Source organism: Physeter macrocephalus, chromosome 4 (assembly GCF_002837175.3).
Source record: "Physeter macrocephalus isolate SW-GA chromosome 4, ASM283717v5, whole genome shotgun sequence".
Taxonomy (NCBI): Eukaryota; Metazoa; Chordata; class Mammalia; order Artiodactyla; family Physeteridae; genus Physeter; species Physeter macrocephalus.
Window position 1 is genome coordinate 103303503 of NC_041217.1, and position 21844 is coordinate 103325346.

A 21844-nucleotide genomic window follows, 5' to 3' on the forward strand; every position below is an offset into this window, starting at 1 on the left:
GGATCCTCCCAGACCGGGGCGCGAACCCGGCCCCCCTGCATCGGCAGGCGGACGCGCAACCACTGCGCCACCAGGGAAGCCCCAAAATAGTGTTTTTAGAACCTGACAGTGTAATAATGTTTGCGTTGACTCCTTTATTTTTAAATCATATTTTGATTTATTGGAAAGATAGAAAATAGAAAAATCTGCCAGTCATATTTTGATTTATTGGAAAGATAGAAAATAGAAAAATCTGCCAGTCTTCCTGAAATTCAGTATAAATCATGTAGGTCTCTTATTCAAAAGTATATCTAAAAGAAATTAGCAAAACCAAATAAATTAACTTGTTTTAGGACTATAATCTTGTCAACGCTACCTATTTTAAAAGACCCTGTAAATCTTGATCTACCTTTAGGATTAGCCTTGAGTAGTTTATGATTTATTTTGCTTCTGCCAAGCATAAAAGACTATAGGGCATACACTGACCCAGAGTTAAAGTGAAAAAAAAGAGAAGAATGAAATTCTCTAAAAATGCTCACATTGGTCTGAAAAGTTTGATAAATTCATTTTGGAATATTTTCAGTTCTTAAAAGAAGAAAAATCTTCTATTTTAATCTCTTGCATTCACTTTGGCAGGTTCAGCTAAACTTTTGTCAATCTTTCCTTTTAATTGAGTACACAAATCATTTAGTGTGACCTGGCATTTGTGAATTGATGACTCAGTCACATCAGCCCATTCTTTTTCATCAGCTACATCTATTCCTAGGGATCTGCCTTGAAGACTGTTACTGACTCCACCAGTTGCTCAAAGAACGGTAGGCTTTGGTTTAGCCCCTTCATTTATGGGGAAACTGAATCCCAAAGTAGGATTCCAAAAGTTCTTAGGCAGAACCTTTTTCCTTAAATGAGTGATATGTCCAGAATCTTATACTAGGAAGAAGATAAGTTTGGGAAGCACCAGTGTTTGTGGTTTATAATGAAAGTTACTTTTCTCTGTTTCTCAGACAAGGGTAATTAACTTCCCCCCAAGGGCAGACAATAAATCGTTTTCTGTAAATCAGACAATCTCATCTTCATTCCAAAATTGCTTACCAACCATTTACTTGCTTTCTCTTGTGAAAAGAATACTGTATGAGAGATTAGGACCCAAATTTGTTTCAGGTGTGTACTGGAAATATTGGAAACTTATTGTTAGGTCTTGCCAGGATTTAGGAGGTCATCTCAAGAAGACATTCCTAGGGTGGAGAATGGAGACTTGTTTTCACTTTAGGGTTAGTAAAGTAGAGGGAGAAAATGAGTTGGTTCATTTCTTAGACAGTAGAGAACTAAGGGTGGGATTTAAAGATTTTTGCATAGGATATTATAATCAGGACTGAATTACCAGGCCCGTGAGTTATTCCTTGTAAAAATGCTTAAGGCTAGTAACTCATAGTAGTTGCCTGGTTTATTCATTTTTTGTGATTAAAATATATCCCAAACTCAACAAGTGTTTATTGAGGGCCTGTGAGCTGGGGACAAAGCCAGGGTACAAACTCCTCAGGTCTGGGAGACTAGGGGCTGAGGATTAAGATTTAATTTTCTCCCCTTGCGAGATACTCCTTGGTGATTCCTTAATAATGATACCGTATAAGACTTGGAATGGGATCCTGTACAAAATGGGATTAAAAAAAATTTCTATTACTGACATATATTCTGTTGGGCAAAAAAGTGAAGTGATTGAAGGGGATTTAATAAATTAATGTACTACTGTGATTAACTAAGTCATACTTGATATGCCAGAAGTTGACGTACCCATTATTTATCAGGAGGCAAGCCGTGGTCACATCTCAGTGAATAATATTACATGCTATTCTTTCAATTGCCTTCACTGCTTAGTTAAGCTTGGGTTTCACGGCCCATTGAGATCTGGCCCCAGTCTACCTTTCCAACATTATTTCTCTATATTCTTTTGTATATTTCCTCAGCTCTATCTGAATTAAATGTTCCCCAGACCTACCCACGCTGCCTTCCCTGTCTTGACATTTCTCTCGAGGCTCTCCCTGCCCTCCCCTTCCTGCCCTCTCCCCTTAGTTCTGCCTGTTCTGCCCTGTTCACTCTCAGGGCCTAGCAAAACCCCCCTTTTATGCTCCTCTGGACACATTTACGTCTGAGCATCTTGCTCAAACCCCAGAACTTGTGCAAGTGGACCTTCTCTTCACGATAGATTCAGGAAGCAGCACTATACGTGGGATGCATCTAGAGAAGAAGAATGTGATGTGTGTGTACACATCACATTGTTCTAATCAAATTTCTAAATGTTCTATTCAGGGTAATTCGAGTTACAGATTTCTCCCTACCAATAATTTTTTTTTTATTAATGCATTGTGTACTACCAATATAATTCAGATTCTGAGAATTTCTTCCATAAATTATTACTAATGGGAATAATGGTATATTTTTCTTACCTAACTTTTGAGGATGCTGTAAAGCTACGCAGGTGTATCATTTTGAGTTCCTTAAAATAAAAATGTTCTGTATATTAAAGCTATCATAAACATAGTTAATAATTAACTTTATGTTAATAAAAATTGAAGGCTTTTATAAATCCATGAAGAAATTCTCTGTAGTTGCTGCTTCTGTGTGGTACAGATATAATATACTATATTCTTATTCTTATATAGTTTCTTATTTGCTATTTAAATTATAGCATAGATTGATGGTAGTAGATCAGAGACCCTAGAACAGGTCATTTTCTCCCTTAGTGTTAAATAAGGTTTAGATAATTTTTCCTTAAATTTATAGGAATTAGTCCAGGTAAGGTCAGTATGGAATAAAGTCTGTTTAAGATTTTATCAGAAAAATCACCTTCTCTCTTTCTCTCTCTCTCTCTCTTTTTTTTTTTAAATCCAGGGTTGGGATCAACAGCTGTTCTAGCATGGGCAGGGTAACTTGATATAATGGCATACATTTTTACCCTGGTCTGCTCTTAGAGCAAATTTGAAATGGTTGTTTTGGAAAATGTGCTATGAATTTATCTCTAGACCTTCGCACCAGAGCAGTTAGTTCAGCCTAACAAAACCTTGGCACTTGATGTGCATCTTTCATAACAGAACTTTGATGCTGTGACTTAATGCCTTGAAATCAGCACAACAAAATGGTGCTCGAAGAGCAGTGTTTACTTTGATCATTTTTCAACTTCTGTGCCCCAGCCTTTCACGGAGTACAAATTGCTTTACCAGAGTTATGGGGCTGAAGCCCACGGACTGTTTTTGTAGTCTGGTTGCTGTGGTGATTCTTAGTCTTCCATGAAACTCCATCTCCAGGGAAACAGAAACCTTTGCAGCTGTCTCAACCTTTTTGGTATTGTATCCGGTGGAGGTCTTCACCAAGCTCCGTAGCAAGCCTGAGAGTGGTTGATTTGTGTCAGCGTAAACAAATATGTGGAAACAGGACATCTCATTCAGTACATGTTGTATTTCAAAACAAATAGCTCCCCTATCCTTCTCCCAAATCATATGGGGACTTTGAAGTAGCTCCAAGTTTGGCTGAAGCCAGAGTTTAGTGAGCCATCGAGATGTTGTTGGTCACGATAATGATACGAGTAAGAGCTTTGGGAGAATGACTGATGAAGTTTGTAGAGTTGCCAGGTGGGGAAGAAAGTGGTGGCAAAGGAGAAGCTTAATGGGCCTTGTGTGTGTCCAGACAGGAGAAGCTGGTTTAGGAAGAGAGGCGGGCTGAGTCTAAGGATGCCAGCAGTTTGATGTTTAGGGAACAGTGAGAAAAAATGTTTTGACTTTAAACTTCAGTGGAGAACAATAAAGACAAAATCTTCCTTCCATAGGAACCAAGGGAATGAAGGAAAATTGACATGGTTTTAGAGGGTAGAAGTAATAATAGTGAACACTTAAAGAGCACTTACTGGGACTTCCCTGGTAGTGGAGTGGTAAAGAATCCGCCTGCCAATGCAGGGGACACGGGTTCAAGCCCTGGTCCAGGAAGATCCCACATCCCACTTAGCAGCTAAGCCCTTGTGCCACAACTACTGAGCCTGTGCTCTAGAGCCCGCATGCCACAACTACTGAAGCCCGTGCGCCTAGAGCCCGTGCTCCACAGCAAGAGAAGCCACCACAATGAGAAGCCTGTGCACTGCAACTAGAGAAAGCCCGCAGCAATAATGACCCAACACAGCCAAAAATAAATAAATAAATAATAAATTTTAAAAAAAAAGAGCACTTACTGTATGTGCCAGTCACTGTTCTAAGTGTTTTACACATATGGCATGTTTAATCCTTTGACATTTAATGGAATAAGCACAGGTATTAATTATCCCCATGTTACAATGGATGAAATTGATGCCCATAGAGTCTTAACATGCTCAAGGCCCTAAGGCTGGTAAGTGGAGAGCTGAGAGTCCAACTGGCTCTGATCAGTAGGTCAGAGCTCTTAACCAGTAGGTCAAACTGTCTGTAATTTAGGAAGGAAGGCAGAATGACCCAAAGGATTGGATTACAGGAGACACTGGCCAACTTGGAAGAAAATGTAGATCTTGGAAGAAATTAAATTATGCTCTAAAATGTGTTTATTGATTCATTCATTCGTTCATTCATTCATCATTAAATATTACGTAGTGCCTTCTAAGTGCCAGGTATTAGACTAGACTCTCAGATGATAAGAAGACAAGTCCCACTCCCTCCCCTCAGATAATCTGCATGTTAACTTAATACAAGGCAGTAGATGTTCGATGCTATAAGAAGGTCAACTGGACATAGGTCAGGAGCATCCACTGGGAAGAGCTTCCTTCTGCCTTCTAGGGCACTGATGACAGGAAGCCTTCTTAAAGAGTGTGGTATTTTTCTGTGAGGTGAACAAAATTGATCCCAGGTGAAAATATGAAACTGTAGTTAAATTCAGTATGTTAGTACATACCTCTACCTCTTTCTAAACAGAATTGAGAGGTCTCATTTGATGAGTTTACGTATAGTTGCATATAGTTTGCTCTTGAGGATTTCCAAACCACAGAAGAGCAGGATGTCCAATTTGTAAACAGCACTGGCAGGAGTGGGTTCCTTTACAAGAAGGAAAGGGTTTGAGAAGGCCTGGGAGATCCATCTTTATAGGAAGAAGTTCCCATGATGCCTCAGGTGATGACTGTGCCAAGTTCCTGAGATATGTTGAGGGCCTGTCTGTAACTAATACATGATTTTTAACTATGGGGCAAGCATGTTACTAGTGCTTTACAAGTATTAACTTATTTATTCCTCGTAATAACTCTAAAAAGTAGGTACTATTCTGTTATTTAGGTGAAGAAATAGCAGCACAGAGAGGTCAAGCAATTTGCCCAAGGTCATACAGCTAAGGAGTTAATGGACCTGGAATTGAACACAGGGAGTTTGGTGCAAGTGTCCATGCTCTCAATCATTATGCATTGCTGATTAGTCATATTTCACTTTATGGGTCTCATTTTAAGCCTTAAAGGTAGTCTGTTAGATGCAAAGGCATTCTTAAGTTTAGCTTGAGGCTAATGTCAGACACCCCCTCCCCATGAAACATCTGGTCATCCACTGTTCTAAAAGGGATGATAACCTACTTTGCACATCATGCTTTATTTCTCAGGGCTGACTGGGAACCTTCCATAGTAAGTGGATAATTAATAGAAAAAAGAAACAAAAATCGTAGAGTTTAGCTACTTGTTAACTCTGGTTGAAAAGTTTGTTTGCTTAAGAATGTGGAATCTGATGGTGACTTTATCAGGTTTCTCTATTTTAAAAACAGTTATTTTAGAATATTATCCCTCGAAAATGGGTCTGAAAAATTTAACTTTTCATCATCTTTCTTTCAGAGAATAATAACATTTCCCTCACACGTTAGAGTTCACAAAGAATTATATTTGTCATAATGTAAATTATTTAACCTTCTCAACTATCCTATGTGATTGCTCTTAATCTCTTTTAAGGTTAGAGGAGATTTAATTTAATATCTTATGAAGAATAATGGCTTGTTCAAAGCTAGTTCTAATTTTAGAATCTGGGCTTAAAAGCAAGAGACAACAAGCTCCCACAGACTCAAATATACCAAGACATGGACAGATGTGACCTGAACCTACCAGGATAGTATTCTGAACTCTTTATGAGATACTAAAGAACTGTCATCACTTCCCTAATAGGTTTGCTTTATCCTAGTATCATTTTCTTTTGAAATAATTACTGTTGAGAAGTACTCTCAAGTATTTTACTGTATTGCTTACTAAATATATGGACTTTAAAAAACAAATTTAGCAAACTTCTGTAGAGAGTAAATGAAATAGGAAGTGGGTGAAGTGATTCTGAAAGTCTTAAGAAGAGTATTCAGTAATGAAGTCATGGAATCCCTAGATTCTAGGATCAGAAGCGGTCTTTGTGGTCATCCAGTTCAGTTTATTTATTTTATTTACTCCTTGTTTGTGAATTTTATTTCTAAAATATCTCTGGCAAGTGCTCATCCAGCCAATCCAAGTCCTTCAGAAAATTGGGAAGGATTGGAAGAAACAAGAAAATTGATCACGTTGACAGATTTTGCCTGTTTCTTTCAGAGAAGTTTAGGTCTGATTTGTCCTGCTTGGGAGCCCCGCCCAGCCAAGCTGCTATTGCCTCTCCCGATCCTTGACATCTTCTCTCCCCACATACCCTGGACATATCTCAGTCTTGGTGTTGTATTCTCACCATCTCTTCACGTGTCTGTCTTCCTCTGGACTGTGGTGAGCACACTGGGGAAAGATAGGCTACATATTACTCATGTTTCTGTTGCCAGTAATTGGCATGGTGCCTGGCGCATCATAGGACTTAATTTATGTTGTTTGAATAAGTGAAAAACATGCACAGGAAACATAGTTACTGTCCTAAGCTAGCTTAGTGTGTGCCTTAGCTTTGATCACCTTAGATCTGAAAGCCTGAGGATTGATGTGACCCTTCAGACTTCTAAGATACTCTGAGTTCCTTGTACTGTCACATGAAGCTCTTTCTAGATAAGATTTGAAACTCAAGACTTGGTCAGGTTCATCCTGTATGAAAGTTCAAATCACATTTTTTTGGTGTGTGGTAAAAAACATAATATTTACCATTTTAGCCATTTTAAAGCGTACAGTTCAGTGACATTTGTAGATTCACAATGTAGTGCAACCATCACCACTGTTTTGTTCCAGAACATTTTCGTCACTCCAAAAACAAACTCCATACCAAATAGCAGTCAGTCCCAGCCCTGGAAACTACTTTCTGTCTCTGTGGATTTGCCTGCTCTGGACATTTCATACACATGTAATCATACAACATGTGGCATTTTGTGTCTGGCTTTTTTCACTTCACATAACGTTTTCAAGGTTCAACTATGTTGTAGTATGTGTCAGTGCTGTACTCTTTTTATTGTCGAATAATATTCCGTTGTATGGATATACCACATTTTGCTTATTTCAGATCATATTTTTATAGAGAGATTTGTCATTGTGAGTCAGATTTCTTATTTCTGGCCAAATATCATGAATGGCAGAGAATCTTCATTATTATCTATGAGATCCTGGTAATTTTGGAATATTTAAATTTATAATCTAAGCCTGAATGTTTTGTAATGCAACACCCCCACCCCTTCTGCTTTCCCCATTTTGGCTCAATTTACTGCTTATTAATGGTATTTTCAAAGGACGAGTCAAAGACAGAATGGTAGACTATAGTAGTTTTGCTGCAATTGAGAAGTAGAAGACTAGTGGCTGTTGAATTAATAGGCATTTGGGTCTTCCCTGAATTATGAAATAGAGCTTAAGCTATCTGATTTTGATATCTTTTAGGACCTTCCAGACTTTGGTCAGGATTAGAACATTTCTTTAGAGATGTATTATGGAAGAGTAGCTTGTACTTTTCTCTATTTGCATGGGAAACTAAACCTTTGTAGTACTTTCAAACTCTGTTTAAATACAAGCGCTCCAGCTGTGCCTTCCATGTTTAACATACTGAGTAAAATTCAGAGATTATAAGCTTTTTTATAAGTCATTTTATGTATAAAAAAATGAGACTGTATAAAAAGTTAAGACAATTAATATTTATGAATATTAAGGCAGAACCTCATATTTCCTAATGTCAAATAGGGAAAGCAGTTTAATTATTCACTTAGAAATGAACTGATATTGTTCCCCTTTCTGTTGCTCTGCACATTCACTAATTCCCAGTATTATGACTTGATTCACCAGGGTTTAAATTTGCTGACTATGTGTATGGTGTTGACAGAATTACAGTATCTTCATTATTGGGAAACGAATGATTGTGTATAAGTTATATGACTTGAAAATCAAATGGTTTGTGTTTGAATTTTATTTATTGATTGATTGATTGCTTGCATTGGGTCTTCATTGCTGCGCGTGGGCTTTCTCTAGTTGGGGCGAGCGGGGGCTACTCTTCGTTGTGGTGTGCAAGCTTCTCATTGCGGTGGCTTTTCTTGTTGCAGAGCACGGGCTCTAGGCACTTGGGCTTCAGTAGTTGTGGCTCGCAGGCTCAGTGGTTGTGGCTTGTGGGCTCTAGAGCACAGGCTCAGGAGTTGTGGTGCATGGACTTAGTTGCTCCACGGTATGTGGGATCTTCCCGGACCAGGGCTCGAACACGTGTCCCCTGAATTGGCAGGTGGATTCTTAACTGCTGTACCACCAGGGAAGTCCTGGTTTGTGTTAGAATTTGCACTTGTTTCATTCTGAGGTGAAATCTATTCCTCGTCCCTGCTATGACACTCAATTCTGATTTACTTGTCAATAAATGTCAAGAGGTTTCATTCTTGATCTAAATAAGGAATGTTGTTCAGACTTCTTACAACTTAGTCTTTTGCTTCTTTCTTTTTTTTTACTTTTTATTTTCCTTTTTCCTTCAGGTTATTAATTAAGTGCTGAAAGGTTTTTAAGGGTATAATGTAACTATAATGAATTTGTTACCAGGTGTCCACCTCTTTACTGTAGCTTTGTCCCTTTCCAGTTAGAACAAATGTATCGAACTACTTTTAATGCTGCCTGAAGAAAATGGGAAATTTAAACCCTTCAATACTGGCTTTAGGAAGATATGATCCCATCTTAGACACTTATCAACTACAGCATGCCAAGTTCTGTGTGCATATTTTGGCAACTTTCCCTCCGCTTTCTGTGATCATAGCTCTTACCCTGAAAACTCATTGCAGGGCTTAGGGAGAACTGATTCTGAGGAGGAAAACAGGCAACAGTACTGAACTCTAATGTAAATGCTGCAAACTGCATTTGCTCTATTGTGCATTAGGCTGCTCTGACACAGTTCATTGCCTGAATTAAAAGCATTTAAAATTCTATGCCTCTAAGAGATAATAGAACATTTGATCAAAGAAAATAATGCTGGGCTTCCCTGGTGGCGCAGTGGTTGAGAATCCGCCTGCCGATGCAGGGGACACAGGTTCGTGCCCCGGTCCGGGAAGATCCCACATGCCGCAGAGCGGCTGGGCCCGTGAGCCATGGCCGCTGAGCCTGTGTGTCCGGAGCCTGTGCTCTGCAACAGGACAGGCCACAGCAGTGAGAGGCCCACGTACCACAGAAAAAAAAAAAAGAAAAGAAAAGAATGCTTTTTCAGGAAAAATGTTCCCCAAAACACAGACAGATAACATGTTCTCCCACCTTTGACCTTGGGGTTATTTGTTCTCCCTTTCTCCAGATAGGCCATGTAATGATGAAACTATAGTTCCTCTAAAAACATTTCCACGTAAAATTATAACCTGGCTGGATGAGACCAGAATACTCTTAGGGGACTGGTACTGTGAATTTCAGGAGTTGTTTTTGTTAGAGCTTTCAAAGGAAACCAGACTTCACATTATTGCCAGTTCTACTGTGATCAGAACTTAGTTTCCTTAGAGAGTGATTTGGTCTAATCCACATATCAACTGGGAGGCCCTGGAGCTCAAGGAATGATTGGCTCACACCTCTGCTAATTCCATGGCATGAAGAAATCCAGAGGAGGGTACATTTCTGCAGATTGCCAGAGCCTTAGCATTCTTGTGGCCCTCTCCACTTCCTGGGTTTATAACTCTAGATGTTACATGGCTGAGATACACTTGATTCACTTGGATTTGAAATGCAACCAACACTACCTTGAGTTCCATAGTGCCTTCGTTCATGAGAACTGTAAGCATTATTAGAGTTTTTGTAGAGGAGATAGAGGGGAACTCACATCAAAGCAATTCAGACAACTTTAGCTGCCCTGTAGACATCACTATTCATAAAAATACTTGTTGACCCATCCCTGTGGAGTTTCACTGACCTCTCGGCTTGTGCTGGCCTCCTGTCATCTTGCTTACAACTCAGTCCCCTTCCTTTCTTCTTTGTCTTTCCCTCTTTTCCAGAAGCAAAATAGTTCCTGCCTCTTACTTCTGTAGAGCAGCTCCCCATCAACCCCTATGCCCTGTGGCCAACACCCAAGATTAAGAGTGGGGTGGGAAGGTAGGGAGAAAGGAAGAGTCAGACATTCATTCTGTTCTTATGAATAGAATATGAATATTCTTATGAATGAGAGACGTCCATTCTATTTTTAGCATTGCCATTTTCTAGCCATATACCTTTGGATAAATTATTTATCTCTAAGCACCAATTTCTTCCTCTTTAAAATGGGAATAACTAGATAATTATGCAAAGTGTCTCTTGATGAGAGTAGCAAGTCTTAATCCAGTAGATGGACCCATGGGTCTGCTTATTGTCTTTCTTTGGGAGATGATGGCTGTCACTACTGTTGGCACCTCTATTCCTACTAACAACAACAATTCCAAGTGTAGTGTTTTTGAACATCCATATCTCAGTAATTACTTCTCTCTAGATTTCTCTTTTGTTCTAGAAAGCTAACACCGTGTGCCCATTCAGAATTCCTTACCAGCTTCAGGTTAATGTACTAGCCAAGGGGAATCCAAATGCCAACTTTTGACGCTTAGAGCATCAAATTAAATTTAATCACTACCTGAACACTGGTGCATTTGCTAACTTTAAGATGGTGCATAGGCAGCAATCTTTATTGAGATCTGTAACTACAACTGGCAGATGGAAATGATTAATCCAGTACTCAGATCATGTGGGAATTGGGTTCTTGCTATGCCTACCTTTTAAATTAGCTTCTACTGGTCACCCCATGATTCTCTTTATTACACAGTTCTGTTTACCGTAGTACTGACAAGCAGGCCATCCTGACATCCTATTATTATAGACATATACGTGTCAAAGGACTGGCTCACTAAACAGGTAGCAAAAACAATTTCAAGCCCATTGTAAAAAGTAGACATTGAGAGGAAATAAATTGACATGGTACATATTATATGGAGCTTTGATTATCTGTTAGAGTTCAAAACAATAATAAAGTGTTTGGAATCGATCTGTTTATTAAGTGTGACAAAGGAATATGAAAAAATAAAAGCAAACTTTTTTTTTTCACATTGGTCAATTTGCCAATATTGAGTTCCTTCAATTTGTCTAGAAGTTCAGTTTCTAACACACTTCATTGCTTGAATGAAAATCATTTAAAATTCTATGCCTGTAAAAGATAGTAGAATATTCGGTCAAAATTTTATCTTTGTCATCTTCCCCTGAGAAGGTAAACACGCTCCAAAGTTTTCTTCACGTTTCACATGTTTGTATTTGCATAACTGTAAAAGATAATAATTAAAAACATTCTGTTTTCTTAGTTTGCCTAGTGTGATTCCCCTAAATGGCATAGGTGGTGCTCTGCCCTGGCCTATACACACAACAGAGGATGATAATCAGGGCGGTTATTCTCACAAAGCCTGGGTGTGGCCTCAGAATTCTGTCTGACACACGTTCCAGGCAGCCCCTACCATTTGTTTTGGAAGCACGAATTGGAATCTGTTTGCTTTTCTTAACTGTGTTTTAAAGTTCAAGTAGAACTTGATAGTGAAGTTAATGTTCTCTTTACTAGATGCATCCCCCCATCACTTTATGGCCAGGAAAGTGCAACCATATGACTCTGTAACCATTACTTGAGTCACATTTCATGAATAACTGTTATTGGTGCTTCCTTTTATTCATCTTTCAGAAAACTTGTTGCCTGCTTACTAGATGTCTAGCCCTGTGCTAGGCCCAAGGATGCAGAAATGAGTGTGACTTAGTTTCTGCCCTTGAAGAATGCCCTGAGGATTTCACAATGTAAGGCGGGGAGTCGATGGCAAACATCTGACCAGATCGTTGCCGTGCCATGTGAAGGCAGAAACAGGAGTGTGGTCTGTGGGAACAGCGCTGGACCCAAGTCTGCCTGCAAGACAGGGAAGATTTCCCTGGAGGCTGCATTTTGAGCTGGACACACATGTCAGTCCAGCGGCTGGTTGGGAGGGTGCTGCAGGCTACAGTCCTGAAGGGCCGTGGTGTGTTACTGACACAGACAGTCCCGTTTTCAGATGGCAGATGCTTAATGCTCCAGGACAATGGGAAAGTGCTTGTCAGTGTTCCCAGACTTGCCATTAGCAGCATCTGTACCTCAGAACATGCCCACACCTGGGGTCTCCCCTTTCTCAGCCGCCCTTCCCCATAGTGACTGATCGGTGGGCTACTCTGGGAAGGCAGGGCCAGGGTCCCTGGAATCCCCTAGCAACTCTCCCAGGACTCCTTTAGAGGGCCATGACCTGTAGTTTCAGAAATACTCTTCTGTTTATATGAGCTCTTGTCCCTCAACCCCCAACCCAAATTTAGTTCCGAGTATTTTTCCAGGGCATTCAAAATATAGAGCAGAGAGGGCAGACTTATTTCTGCATTATATTTCAGTCTTTCATTTTAGGGCTTTCCCCCCCTATTTTATGGTTTTATTAGATTATTTTCAGAGGTTCCCAGGGAATCCTGAATCCTGTCCTTGTGGAGGGGAGGAGGAATTAGTTTTGGAATTGACTGGCTTTGTGTTTCAAGAAAAAACCATTGGGCAGGAACTTGATATCATTTGTCATAGCAGTGAAGTCTTTGACCTTAATGCTGCTGAGACCAGGGTGAATGGTCAGCTGACTTCCCGGGTAGCGTAGAGACACTTAGGGGGGGTTGAGATTCCTTGAATTTGATGCTAACTGATGTTCTAGAAATTCAGAGAAATGTAAAAATAAAATCATAAGGAAATTTTTTAAAGTTCCGAATCCACCCCTCTAAGAATATTTTAAGGGAATCTTTTTATACCAATTCCCAGATGGCAAAAGACAAGCAGTGGTAAATAAAACGTCAGCTGTAGGGGTTCCTCAGACTGGAATACACTTTAAAACACTGCAAAGCAACTAACTAACTACTGTTCCCCACTCCCAGCAATTGGTTGTGTATTTCAGATGCATCTGGGCCAGATTTGAGTTCCTGAAAGTCCTTTTGCCCAAATGTAAGTGAAATTTGAGTTCTGCTGTGGTTACCCTAGTGTCCTGAAGTAAGTTCATGTCTCACTGTTCGGCTGTGTAAATTATGAGTGCTATGGGACACAGATTTAGGATGTTTTCAGTTACTGCGAACACTATTGCTAAATGGATGTCTGCTTACCTCTGAAGAGGGCATAGATATGACTATACACACACCAGGGTGGGAGTTTATGGGTCTTGTTTATAGACACAGTGCTGGAGTGCTTCTCTTATCTGTCTTCATGTAAACTGATTATTGGATCATCCATTTCAGAGCAGTATTTGGTCTGGCTTTAGAGAATAGGAGTCCCTCTGGTAGTGTTTTGGATGACTTCACCGTTTCATGGGGTCCATAGGGGCTCTTACAAGAATCAGAAATGTTGAGCTGGAACTTCACTGACACGTTAGCAAAATTAGACAACTGTTAGACTCTCGTATCAGTTGGTTCACTCGCTTTTCTTTTGCATGTTTTAACAAACCCCAGGAGTAGGGAATCTAACTAATAAGAAAATTTTGAAGTCACTGTGGTAGAAATATCTTGCATCTCTACCATGAATCCTGGGAAATTCAAAACAATTTTCATATGGCATCTTTCCATCAAGAGAGTAGGGTGGGTTTTTTTCTTTTCTTTTCTATGAGAAAGTACATAATTCATTTAGATAAAGTGATTTACCGAGTTTGCTACAATGTATAGTTTTTGCGTATCAAAGATAATCTTTGAAAAAAAAAAAAAAAAAAAAAGATAATCTTTGGAGAGCTGAGAGTCTTCCCCCAAACAAGGGTCCAGAGAAAACTCTTCCTGTTGTTTTCTGGTGATAATGTGGGCAGGGACATGCTCCCTAAATGGGAGATAGGAAGGTTGTCTTTCCACTCAGAGGCTTTATGCACCTGAGAGTTGGCCTTGACTTTCATTACAACTGTGTTCAGATTCCCCAGAAGAGTACTCAAAAATGATTTACTTTGATTTCTTTATAAAATAGGAGAACTACATTAATTGCATCTAGTAGTTTATTGAAGTGCACAGATAGCCTCAGAAGACCTTATATAAATAGATGTCATGGAACAGATTAGACCAATTAGCTTTTCTTTATTTGGGGGAGGGGTCAGCAGTGCATGAGGAACAGTGTCTACATCTGGGATGTGACAGATCACATTTACTTGTATTTTCTCATGACATTAGGAAGACTGAACAATTCAGCACTGTTTGAGACAAACGTGATTGAAGCTGGAACTCTTGGACAGGACTTTATGGACCACTATATGGTCAAAGTATGGTTTCAAGAAGTCACTGAAACCCCAGAAACTGCGTGTGAAAATATTTCAGTTCTGAGTTGTCATCTATTATTTTCTTTCCCTGAGGGGATGATATCTTAACACTAGAGGTGTAATTTCTAGTTTAATTACAGGGAGTAATTTTGTTTCTGATTCTGTCATTAGAATTTTCCTACTCTTCTATAATGGATTCTTTAACCTGGGTTAATGGTTACTTAACCTGGGGTTTATGGGTCCTGCAATGGATGTATTTCCCTGACATGGTCAGAAAGTTTTATGTGCATATGGGTTTTTTTGGTGTGTTTGGGGTGTGGCGTTCATAACTTGCCTTAAGTTCTCAAGTGCTCTGTGACTCCCAAAGGTTAAGAAAGAAGCCACTAATTTAGAGACTAGTCACTGTTCCCTCATTTGAGATGTAATCCCTTTCACTCCATTAGCTTCACAGCTACGTGGGTTCAGTTTTGCCCATGGACTAAGTGATGACACTTATTTTTATGTGTAAATTTGACATAGGGTTGAGAGTCAACTCTTTAAACTATTGTTTGGATTTCCAATTTGGAAATTACTGAATACTATTTGTATCACTTCTCCACTGGCTATTTCTTTGCTACAGTCTGTCTCACATCTGGTCTTCAGACCATGATCACTGGACAGTTTACCCAGGGGAAAAAAATTTCAGCAGAACGCTCTTACCTTTGTAACTATAGTCTATCCTGATCTGTAATTGGTTCTAAAGAGGATTTTCTTCATTTTTTCCTTCTTTTTTTTTCTTCTTCTTCTCTTCTTCCCCCCGCCCCCCTTCTTTTTTTCAGTCTGAGAGAAATTAAGCACCTTAGCCAGGAATTCTTTAAGAGCTATTATGGGTATGTTCTTCCCACATTTCCGGGAGCTTTTCTACCTTTGTTCTTTTGTTGGTTGTTTTTGGTTGTCCTCTAGTTTCCCTTCAGCAAGATTTATTCAAGTGGAGGAAGGTTGCTGAGGGATTAGGTGAGCAGGTGCTTGGAGGACTCTCTGTTCCTGCCAAATGATCTTTTTTAAAAAGTATTGAGTATTTTTCTTTTAATTTCCCAATCGTCGTGTCAATTCTTCTTTGCCAAATGGTTTTTGGGGCTTTGCCTGGGCCCCATGTGCCAGAGTCGGGGATTCATCTTGGCCAGACACTGCCACATATTGAAGAGGGAACTGATTCCAGGAAAGCTCAGAGAGCCATGGCTCCTAGAAATCTTTCCTTGATGGTATGAGCCAGGCCTCAACACTTTTGACCATCTGGAAAATTTTGGACTTGAGCACCAATATGTGTCTCATACATATTTTTCTTTTCATTTCCTAAGGTTTTTTAAAAAAAATTCTTGTTCATTTGAGATATATATTTATTACTACTTTATCTGTGAGCTCCAAGAAGAATCATATGCCTGAGGGCTGCAAAGAAAATCATCCAAAAAAGAGTTGATGTGCCCTCTGTGGGTATACATTGCTATTCTTTGTGCTCAGTAAACAGTTTTGGAATGAATAAATCTGGAAACTTTTCACATGCTATAAGTGACAGAGTGTTTCTTTGCAATTTTCAAGTATTCTTGGACAAGTAATGATTTCATCTCTCCTTTCTTCACTCTCCATAGTGTGTGCTTTCTGTAGTGTGCCTCTCTCTGTTTAGTTAATGCTGCAGTATGAATCTCTCCCCCTGCTCTGTTTCTACAGCCTCTCCTGTTTATAGTGGCGATCAGTCTGATTATTTCTAGATGTGGACGGCATCTCCAAAATGCTGTGAGGTAGATTCTGTACAATTAAAGAACATGTTAATTTGCTGTAGCTGTACTTGACATCATTGTTCATTAGTACTCTGCTTTTAGTACTATGCTTATGCCAGTATTAAAATGATCCTATGCTTATGCCAATATTAAAATGACTCCTAGCTCACGACAGTTGGAGTCTTGCTCTTGTGTTTTTTCACTTTTTGGTAAATTAGCTAACTAAATTCCTTTGAGCCTATTAATCAGGTTTAAAAAAAACTTTTTAGGTAACAAATTTATGAATTTGTTGTGATAAATCCATCATTAAAAAATTATCTATCTATATCAAGCAGATATTAAACGTAAGACATATCTTTGCCTACTGAGTATTTGCAGTCTATTTTGAAAATTAAGACACATACACTCAGTAGCAAATGAATGAGATGGTATTATATGCCGTAGTGCTAATTATTCATAGAAGAAAGTACTTTTGTGGCCTTGAAAAGTAGAGACAAACATCCAGTTGGCATTTACTGAGTGCCTACTGTGCGCTAAGGCATGGATATAGAAAGTTAAGTTTAGTGCCTTATCAGTGACTTGAGAGTACACTGTAGTAAGTGACACTGGTGTCATAAGCAGTCTCTACAATGAAAGGCAGAGATACATTGAGATCAGAGTGAGTCAGCAGCCACTGGGAAGATATCAAGTAAAGCAATCCAGCTTTGAGTGCTCTACCCCTGATGATTGTATAGATTCAGATCATAGATCTAGACCATTTAATCCTCATAAGGATTATGGCTGAGATGTACGATTATTCCCAGTGTATCACTCAGTCTGTGTCTTTTTAGCTAAAGTCCTTTTTTGTTCTTTCCCTCTCTTATCACTCTGTGGTGCTCTTTGGTGAGTTCAGTTTGTTTAAATACGTGATTCTTGGGTCTTGCCTCACCCCTCTGTATAGAAAGCCAGTGTGAGACATGCTTATATGAAAGCATCTGTTCAGTATTTCTTTATTCATCCTATTGCTTTTCTATGTTTGTGTTGACTGACCTTGGGTGATGTGCTCTGGGAGGATGTTGCTGAACCCACTGTTTCCAGATATCCTCACAGGTGCTTTTGTATGATGCTGATGATGACAGTGTAACCTACAGTAGTCCTTGATCTGCTATCAAAACTGGCCACAGTTTTCCTATCCAGACTCATGGTTTTCTTCCCTGTTTTTTCTTTTTTTGGATTGGGACTGTGTACAATCAGTTTTTATTCTGTGTGTTCTCTATGCTTCATTTCTTTGGAAAATCCCTTCGAGCTAATAGCTGGGATGATGAAAGCACTGGCAGCTCCCCTTGGCAGCTGCTTTCCCTTAGCTTTCGGCACTTTTCTTTGGCAGAACTCACTTAACTTTATAGAGAGAGGTTGGAGTTTACCTGGAAGAGAACAAAGTCATTTCTTTGGTGATCCAGAGAGATGACATGCCCCCAGGTGATTGATTCCGTACTCCAATTTTGAACTTGGTCATTTGACTTGAAGGATAAGGTAGTCCTGAGGGAAGGTAACCTTTATTTTGCCTTTGTCAACTTTGAAAAAAAAAAGTGTTCTGTTTATTTGTATTCTGCCATTACTAGGAGCTGATTCATGGTTTGGTTGAGATTAGTGTGGGTTGAACCACACGATATAGCTATTTTTTGTAGTTAAAAAATGGTCAAATATTGGCAGTATCATCTAGTTCAACCTAATATATCTAATCCACAGAATCTGAACTAGCTTATAGCTTGTTTCTGTTAATGGTGAGCTGGGAAAAAGAATTCCAGATTCTGTGCTAAGTGATTTTAATGGAAAGCCAGTGCGAAGACTTCTCTTTGTTTCTTCCTAGGTCACTCTGCACCTGAATCCCATCTCCTCAGTCTACATTCACCACAAGCCTGTCGTGTTCCTGCTCAACTCCCCACAGCCCCTGGTTTGGCATCTGAAGACAGAGAGACTTGCAATTGGCGTCTCCAGACTTTTCTTGGTAAGTGTTTGAAACCCTCCCAAAGTGATCCTTAGCATAAGGATATAATGACCTTAAAATTTTGCAAGGCTTTTAAAAAGCCTTATTTCATTGAAATAGTACCAGAGTCCACAGTGTATTAAATTTGGATTTTGCTGTTAGTGATATTTGGATGGCATCGATAAGCATTCACAGGAAACAAATACCATTCACATGCCCTCTTCTGTGGATGGAGAGTCCGGTCTCTCTTGCACGATAGAGCAGGATCTGCAGTCATACTTTGTGTGGCCTGAGCTTTGGTCTCAGCTCTGAGACCGCCTCCCCTGCTCCCCATAGTACCAGGAGCAATGTAAATATCTTAAGTAGCCATTAGGTGTGTGGTCTCTGACCGCAAAATAAATACGCACAAACCCATTTTATTTGTGTATAACACAGGCCTAATTTCTGATACGAGGATCTGTTTGTTGAGAAAGTAACACAGTGAGCTCCAAAATGAAAACATTTGTATTTTATAAAAAAGCTGGAACCCAGCTCTTGTGGAAGGATCCAAATATTACCTACTATTTGTAAATCATGTCCTTTTGAGTTTGCCAGAACATTCAAGTTTGCTAGTTGTGGAGAAATTGATGGGTTGTTTGGATAGAATATTTGGGGTATGATATCATGTCTGATGATGAGCAACACTGCACTTCACAGTGATAACTCACATTGTCTATTGCTAGAGCTATGTGCTGATGTCCTAAACTGCAGAGCCCTGGACTCTTAAACCTCTCTTGCCTACAAGCAATCAAAACAAGAAGAGGCCTCAGTTAATAGTCTTCGTCTTGCACAATGAATACATTTTGCCTAATTAATGATTCTTAATTCAGTTCTGTAGTTTCTTGTCACTTGTATTTGAAGAGTACTTTTAACTCAAAGGTCCCCATTGAATAAGGTAAGAATCCATAGTCAATGCAGTTAAAAAGTAGATAAATAAATGAGTAAAAAGGAGAGAAGGGAAAGCTCCTCTTTATAGAAGAATACCAATCAATTGATATAGAAGGAATGATGGAGTTAGAAAATCATCAATTGGTAACCATCACAGTAAAAGTTGATTAGGCCAGAGTCATCAACAGATACTAGATCTAGTGGTGGTGGAGGGAGTTTGAGGAACAGTGTATTTACATGGTCTTAAATTAGTTATTATTCTAGCCAAAAATGCATATAATCTGAGTCTAATCATAAGGAAACACTGGAGAAAACTAAATTGGGTGACATTCAATAAAATAACTTGGCCCGTACTCTGCAAAAATGTTAGTCATGAAAGACAAAGAAAGACTGGGGAGCCATTCCAGATTGAAGGAGGCTAAAAAGACACATGTGATCCCTGGGTAGGGAGTGGCACCCTTGCTATAAAGGACATTATAGGGACAGTAGGAGAAATTGGAATTGTGCCTATAGATTAAAGTATTGTATCAATGTTATATTTCATAGATTTAATAATTGTACTTTTCTTATATAAGAGACTGTCCTTCTTAGGAAACATAATACACTTAAGCATTAAGGGTTAAAGGGCCAAAAAATTCAGAAAAAAATTAATGTGTAGATAGAATAATAAAGCAAATATGGCAAGGTGTTGAAAACTGGGGAATCTAGTTAAAGAGTGTACATGAGTCTTTATACTATATTTGCAACTTTGTAAATGTGAATTATTTTCAAAATAAAACTTTTTTAAACTCAAAAGTACATTTACAAGATAAGAGTTACTAATAACTTAAATTATAGCCTTTTCTGAGAATTAAAACTCTCATTACTTCTAAATTTAAAAGTCCAGAAGTCAGAATTAGTTGTTATTACTATTATCAGCACATTTATTTAGCACTTAGTACATTCCAGGTATTGCATAAGTGCTCTAATACTTTATCTTATTTAATTCTCATAATAACCCTGTGATGATTTACTCCATTTTACAGATTCATTCACAGATGAGGAACTAAGATTTAGAGAGGTTAAGTAGTGACCCAAATCACTTGGCTAATTACTGGCAGAGTTGAGACTCAAACCCATATAGGACTTAACTCTACGAGCTCTTATGCTAAACTGGCTCCCTTCATACTTATAAGCATTGTCAATCTCCTGTAATTAGAGGCATTTGTGATAGTAAGACTAAGGGCCATGATTATAAAGTCATATGCTCATTTAGCCCTTATCGTGCAGAGCTGCACCGTCCAATACTGTAGGTACTAGCTGTGTGTAGCTATTTAAATTTAAATTAACTAAAATCAGAGGACTTCCCTGGTGGTCCAGTGGGTAAGACTCCACACTCCCAATACAGGGGGCCCGGGTTACATTCCTGGTCGGGGTACTAGATCCCACATGCATGCCACAACTAAGAGTCCCCATGCCGCAACTAAAGATCCTGCATGCTGCCACTAAACATGCTACAACGAAGATCCTGTGTGCCGCAACTAAGACCCAGCACAGCCTAAATAAATAAATATTAAAAAATTTTTTAAATTAACTAAAATCAGAAATACAATCCCTTAAGCACACTAGCCATTTCAGGAGCTCGATAGCTATGAGAGGCTAGTGGCTACCACATTGGGCAGGTTATAGAGAGGTTATGAGCAAAGGCTTTGCCTACCCTGGTTTGAATCCAGGCAGAACCTGGGAAAAGTATTTAATTTCTCTAAGCCTGACTTTCCTCAGTTGTAATATGGGAATGATAATAGTCCCTACATCATGAGGTTGTTTTCTTGATTAAGTGAAATTACATGTAAAACGTTTAGTATGGGACCTGGCACTGATAATTTCATAAACATTACCTACCATTTTTGTTGGTATTTATTATTAGTCATAGTAAAGAACACTTGGGAAGGATGTTGAATTTACATTTCTAATTATGAAATGTCTAGCTTGGCCGGCCCCAGATTGAAAAGAGTTCCCATTTCTCTGGGCTGTAGGTCCAGATGAAAAGTGTGGACTACATATATCATAGTTGTACTGATCACTTTCTGGATTCTTTCTTCAAACTGCCTCTCTCTGACTTTTAAGGGAAAGTATCTTACTCCTAGTTATTATTTATTTGCTTTAATTTTGTTTAATATCTGTAAGAACTGCTTCTTGGCCATCAGCTTAAGATGCACTAACAGTGAACCACAGGAGACGGTTTTAGTAAACAATTGAACATCGACCCTATTTGGAGTTTATCCCATGTAAGGAGATTGTAGATCAAGTGATAAATCTCAAATTACCAGCACAAGGGAGGCAGCACTGGGAGAAGTCAAGGATTTAAATTGTGGGACACATGAACTCTGCCTTGCTGTCCTGCAGGCCTTCTTTAGGGAACATGGTTTTCTCTACCTGCACATTTCCTCATGGCCTGGAAGAGATGGTGGAGCATCTGTTGTTCATTCAGGTTCTCAGATAGTTAGACGACGAGTGATACAAGTTCTCTCACAAGCTGGGCAGCTCTCCCTAACAGAGACTGTGGTGAAAGAAAGAAGGCAAGGCAAGCTCTTCCCTTGCTCTCTGTAACCTGAAA

The 21844-nt window shown here is 39.1% G+C and overlaps 1 protein-coding gene across 10 annotated transcripts in view; it reads left to right on the forward strand.

Annotated features, from left to right (window-relative positions):
- Positions 1-21844, forward strand: part of TGFBR3 (transforming growth factor beta receptor 3) — a 222653-nt gene that overhangs the window by 112162 nt on the left and 88647 nt on the right. For all 10 annotated transcript variants that reach the window (XM_055084470.1, XM_055084464.1, XM_055084467.1 and 7 more), the window contains one exon: positions 18205-18342. In XM_055084470.1, coding sequence (XP_054940445.1) covers positions 18205-18342 — 138 coding nt within the window. The remainder of the gene's footprint in view (positions 1-18204; positions 18343-21844) is intronic.